Source organism: Asparagus officinalis, chromosome 5 (assembly GCF_001876935.1).
Source record: "Asparagus officinalis chromosome 5, Aspof.V1, whole genome shotgun sequence".
Classification (NCBI taxonomy): Eukaryota; Viridiplantae; Streptophyta; class Magnoliopsida; order Asparagales; family Asparagaceae; genus Asparagus; species Asparagus officinalis.
In genome coordinates, this window is record NC_033798.1 from 10099413 (window position 1) to 10105010 (window position 5598).

Here is a 5598-nt window from a genome sequence, read left to right on the forward strand (position 1 = left end):
GATTTTATTTAATGATTTTATGCAGGGGGATTAAAATTTTTATATCTTAATAACATATATTTGTCATCATCAAAAAGGGGGAGAATGTTAGGAATCTTGACCCCAAGATTAGTTTGTTTTGATGATAACAAATATTATATGTTGTGTGTATTATGTGCTAACATTTGTTTTGTAGTATCAGAGTTATATCGACAATTATATTCAAAGAGATACTCAAGACATAGATGAGTTCAAGGCAAAATGAAGCAAAGAAGAAGATATACTTTATTGTCAAAATGTAATTTTATATTTTCTTTGCTTAGAAATTTGTACAAGCCTTGATCACTCACACACATGCACACACATAGTGTTAGAACACACTAACACATACTTAATGTGTTGGTTAACAATAGAAATCCCCTATGTTAGCCATTAGAGTTTATAAATATTGGGTGAGTCTTAAAATATTTTATTTACACCACTTAGCAATTAGAATCTGGAAAAACTCAAAAGATCAAAGTTTTAGGTCTCTTCAAGAGTTTTCCAACAAATCTTAAATCACCTCATTCCGATATCGGATGAGAAAGTTATAGTCAAAATACTAAACAGAAAAATTCCAGAATCTGAGTTTACAGTGTAGTCGACTAATATGCCTTGTAGTCGACTACTGATCAATTTTCTGACTTCACAGAGTCTGTTTAGACTCAGTGTAGTCGACTACTATGACTTGTAGTCGACTACAGATGCAGTTTTTCCAGATTTCAGATTTAAAATAAGTGACTGTTTATAGCCGTTTTGTGGACGTTAATTGGGTTTAAAATTATGTCATTTCAGAGGCTATAAATAGGTTTAAACATCAGAAAACATGCACTAAGTTTTGCACTTACAAGATCAAACATTTTGTGCATATTCACTCTCAGATTTCAGGTTTTGAATAAGTGACTGTTTATAGCCGTTTTGTGGACGTTAATTGGGTTTAAAATTATGTCATTTCAGAGGCTATAAATAGGTTTAAACATCAGAAAACAAGCACCAAGTTTTACACTTGTAAGATCAAACATTTTGTGCATATTCACTCTCTAATTTTCCAGATTTTCATGCTAAGTGTTTAGAAAAAGAGAGTTTCTGATATTGCCTTGGTTTCAATCATTCTTAGAGATTGTATAGGCAATATTCAGAGAGTTAAAAGAATCCTAAGCCACTGCAGCACTTCACTACACATTCAAGGCTTATAGGATCAATTGTGTTCTTGCTTCAAAAAGGATTTCTCTCGGGTTTGAGAGGGTTGATCTCTTGGTTTAGAGATTGGGTGGCAATTGGCATGGTCTTGTCAATTGGTGTTGCAATTTGCATGGTCTTGCAAATTGGTCAGGTTTGCTTTTGATTTTGTAAGGTTTCAAAATCATAGTGGAAATCTCAAGCGGGATTTGCTTGGGGACTGGATGTACACCGGGGAGGTGGAACCAGTATACATGCTTGTGTTTGTGATGTTCATTTTCTGAGATTGCCATTCTTTCTTTGCAATTTATAATCTACTTTGCATATATTCTAAAAGAACACTATTCACCCTCTTTCTAGTGTTCTAGTGTATCTATTTCAGATCCTACAATGGATTCTTTGGGATAATAATTATCTCTCTGTCCAGAATATTAATACTTCTGATCAATTCATTACATGCAATGTGGAATCAAAAGATGGAAGACTAAAGTGTTTAATCACAACCATATATGTTCTCAATCATATGGAAGGCATAAAAGTTCTTTGGGATGATCTAATGGCTTTCAAAAGGAATGTGTCAGGACCTTGGCCAGTAGGAGGTGATTTCAATGCCATACTTAATAGTGAAGAGAAGCTAGGAGGGACTCAAATAACAGATTCAGAGGTTGAGGACTTTCAGAATTTTATTGATACAAGCCAGCTTAAACATATTAAATCCACTGGATGTTTTTTCACTTGGAGTAATAAGCAGGATGCATCTACAAGAGTCTGGAGCAGGTTGGATAAAATTCTAGTTAATGAAGACTGGATTTTCCAATATACATCAAGCCAGATGGATTTTCTGATGCCATATTGTTCTGATCACTCCCCAGGATTGTTAACAGTTGGAGATGAAGGTAATTGTGAAGGCAAGAGGCCATTCAAATTCTTTTCTATGTGGACTAAACACCCAGACTTCCTACCAGCAGTTAGCTCAGTTTGGAATAAGCATATCTCTGGATACAGCATGTACAGGGTGCAAAACAAGTCAAAAAACTCAAACCTGTGTTCAAAGACCTGAATAAAAGGCACTTCATGAATATTAGTGAACAATTATCCAGAGCTAAAGTAGAGCTATATGATATACAAGCTCAACTAAGTTCTGACCTTTTTAATCCAGGTCTGATTACCAGGGAAAAGGAACACATTAGGAAATACACAAAGTTACTTGATTGTGAAAACTCATTTCACAGGCAAAAAGCTAATATCAAGTGGGGATTGCAAGGTCATAAGAGCACCCAATATTTCCATGCTGTTATGAAGAATAAGAGACACCACAATAGAGTGCTGTCTATATACACGGAAAATGGTATCAGGATTACAGATACACAAGATATCATCTCTGAATTCATTCAATATTATAAAAAACTGCTTGGAACCATAATACCCACTACACCTCCTGATCCTGTGGTTATCTCTAAAGGGCCAATTCTCTCTTCCAATCAACGCATTGAGCTTAGTAAACCTGTCACCAGAGAGGAAATTAGACAAGCTGTCTTCACTATGTCAGATGGAAAAGCCCCAGGCCCAGATGGATTTAGTGCTTCTTTCTTCAAGGCTGCATGGGAAGTCATTAATGAAGATATATTCATGGCAGTTGAGGAATTTTTTTAGTTCAGGTAAACTTCTTGGTGCTCTAAATTCTACAACCATTACCTTGGTTCCCAAAATACTCAACCCAAACTCAGCATCTGACTTCAGGCCAATAGCATGCTGCAATATTATATACAAAATCATCACAAAGATTATTGCTAACAGGATTCAGAATATCATGGGTTTCTTGGTTAATGATGCCCAAAGTACATTTGTTAAAGGGAGGCTTATCTCAAGTAATTTCCTTTTAGCCCATGAGCTCATCAAGCACTATGGGAATAAACATATATCACCTAGAGCCATTATAAATGTGGATCTAAGGAAGGCTTTTGACACTATGAATTGGGGTTTCATCAAGACTATGCTTGAGGGTCTGGGATTCCCTGAAATAATGATCGGTTGGATTTGGGAGTGCATTACCACTCCAAAATTTTCTTTATCCCTTAATGGATCTTTGCATGGTTATTTCCATGGAGCAAGAGGTCTGAGACATGGAGACCTACTCTCCCCCCATTTGTTTGTGATAGGCATGAAATACCTGTCAAGGAGACTAGAGCTGCTTAAGGAAGAAAAAAGGTTCAAATTTCATCCCAAATGTTCTAAAATGAAGATAACACATCTGCTTTTTGCAGATGACTTGTTAATATTTGGCAAAGCTGATATGAGCTCAATCACTAGACTAAACACTTGCTTGCAAGAATTCTGCCAAGTATCATGACTGGAAGCCAATCCCAGTAAGTGTGCAATCTACTTGAGTGGTATTGAAGATAATCAAAAGTCCTAAATTTGCATGTATTTGAGCTTTTCGGAGGGTGTTTTTCCTATGAGATACATGGGGCTGCCTTTGACAACAAGAAGGATATATAACACACTTTGAGTGTTCTTCTCTTATAAGAAAAATTACTAATCAATTTCAAAGCTGGCAGCAAAACAGGAATCTATCCTATGCGGGGAGAATTCAAATGATTAAATCAGTCATCCTGGGGATACAAACCTTCTGGTTCAGCAACTATATCCTGCTGAGCAAGATTTTTGAAAAAATTGACAGACTCTGCTCATCCTTTCTTTGGGGTCAGAAAATTTACTTAATATCTTGGGATTTAGTTTGCCTGGGTAAGAAATAGGGAGGCTTAGGTCTGTTTTCAGCCAAATTAAGGAACCAAGCAGCTGCTGTGAAACTACTATGGATGATTCATCAGAAGAAAGACCTTCTTTGGATCAAATGGATCCATGGTTACTATCTACAAAATTCAAGTGTTTGCCTGTGAAACTACTATATCCTGCTGAGCAAGATTTTTGAAAAAATTGACAGACTCTGCTCATCCTTTCTTTGGGGTCAGAAAATTTACTTAATATCTTGGGATTTAGTTTGCCTGGGTAAGAAATAGGGAGGCTTAGGTCTGTTTTCAGCCAAATTAAGGAACCAAGCAGCTGCTGTGAAACTACTATGGATGATTCATCAGAAGAAAGACCTGCTTTGGATCAAATGGATCCATGGTTACTATCTACAAAATTCAAGTGTTTGGCAAATTCAACAGAGGAAGAATGACTCATGGATGTGGAAGCAACTCCTCAAAATTAGAAACATGATCTTAGCTAAGTTTGGTAATGCAGATAATGTGCTAAACACTCTTAATAGCTGCTGTATCAATGGCAAACTTCGGCTATCTCTGGTATACAATATTCTAACTCAATCATCTTCATCAATTACTTGGGCGGAAACAACTTGGGGGAGCCTGAATTATCCCAAGCATTCTATCATACTTTGGCTAGTCTATCACTCTAGGATTCTCACTTAGGAAAGGTTGTGTCGTTTTGGAATTCTTAGCACTAACTGCTATGTTTTGTGTTCTAGACAACTGGAAAATTGCAAGCATTTGTTTTTTGAATGTCAGTACTCGGCTGATGTATGGAACAATGTAATAGATTGGTTGGGATTTACATGAAGAACCTATGATTGGGATCAACTCAGTAGATGGTTCTCTTGCTGTTTGAAAGGAAAAGGGTTTAAGAAGAATTTGAAGAGAATGACTCTATCAGTAGCAGTTTACTTAATCTGGCAAGAGAGGAATGTCAGAATTTTTCAGGGGAAAGCAAGGGGTTCTGGTTCTCTCTTCCGTGTTATCAAACTCTCCATCTTTTCTAAAATTTTGAGTGAAGATTTTCCTCCACATATGAAGGAAGTGATAATGAAGTTGTAACTATAAAATTTCAGCTTCTTGTTTACCAGGTTATATTAATCCTAGTTTTTTGATGTACAGCTCTTTTACACACTTGGAAGATGAATAAAACTTTAATTCATTGACCAAAAAGCTTTATTTTAGTTATTCGCTGTTTTATATCTGTATTATTCCAAATTTGACCACAGACGCCAACAATCTTAAAGTAATATTTGGCTTACTCCGGTGCAATGATCCTCATGCCAAACTGCTTTCAGGAACAACAGTACAGTACTCTGGTGTGCACCAACCCGATACTGTCAAGATCTTCTCGATCTGTAAGGCAAAGATCTCATCGATCTATAAGGCAAATATCTCATCGATCTAACAGACCTTCTCGATCCAGGCACTGTTCCTATAATCACTGGCTATTTTACAATATATATCTGTATATATTAATTGTTGTTTTTAGAATAAATTTTCCTTAAGGATTTGGGGTCTATTTATAGGGTTTAAAAAAATACTATGAACTAATAAAATATTATTATTTTACTATGCATGTGGGGCCCACGTTTAATTTTTTCTTCGGTGGGCCCCACCTGCTCTTGAA

The 5598-nt window shown here is 36.2% G+C and overlaps 1 protein-coding gene across 1 annotated transcript; it reads left to right on the forward strand.

The window, feature by feature from the left end:
- LOC109841500 lies at nucleotides 1721–2850 on the forward strand. The gene is made up of 2 exons (XM_020410465.1): nucleotides 1721–2093; nucleotides 2357–2850. Exons 1-2 carry the CDS (start codon nucleotides 1721–1723, stop codon nucleotides 2848–2850), a joined length of 867 nt encoding a protein of 288 aa, XP_020266054.1.

Coding starts and splice junctions, on each gene's coding strand:
- LOC109841500 (XM_020410465.1), top strand. CDS start 1,721: ATGGAAGGCATAAAAGTTCTTTGGGATGATCTAATGGCTTTCAAAAGG. Junction 2,094..2,356: donor GTTAACAGTTGGAGATGAAG/GTAATTGTGAAG, acceptor TTTTTAATCCAG/GTCTGATTACCAGGGAAAAG.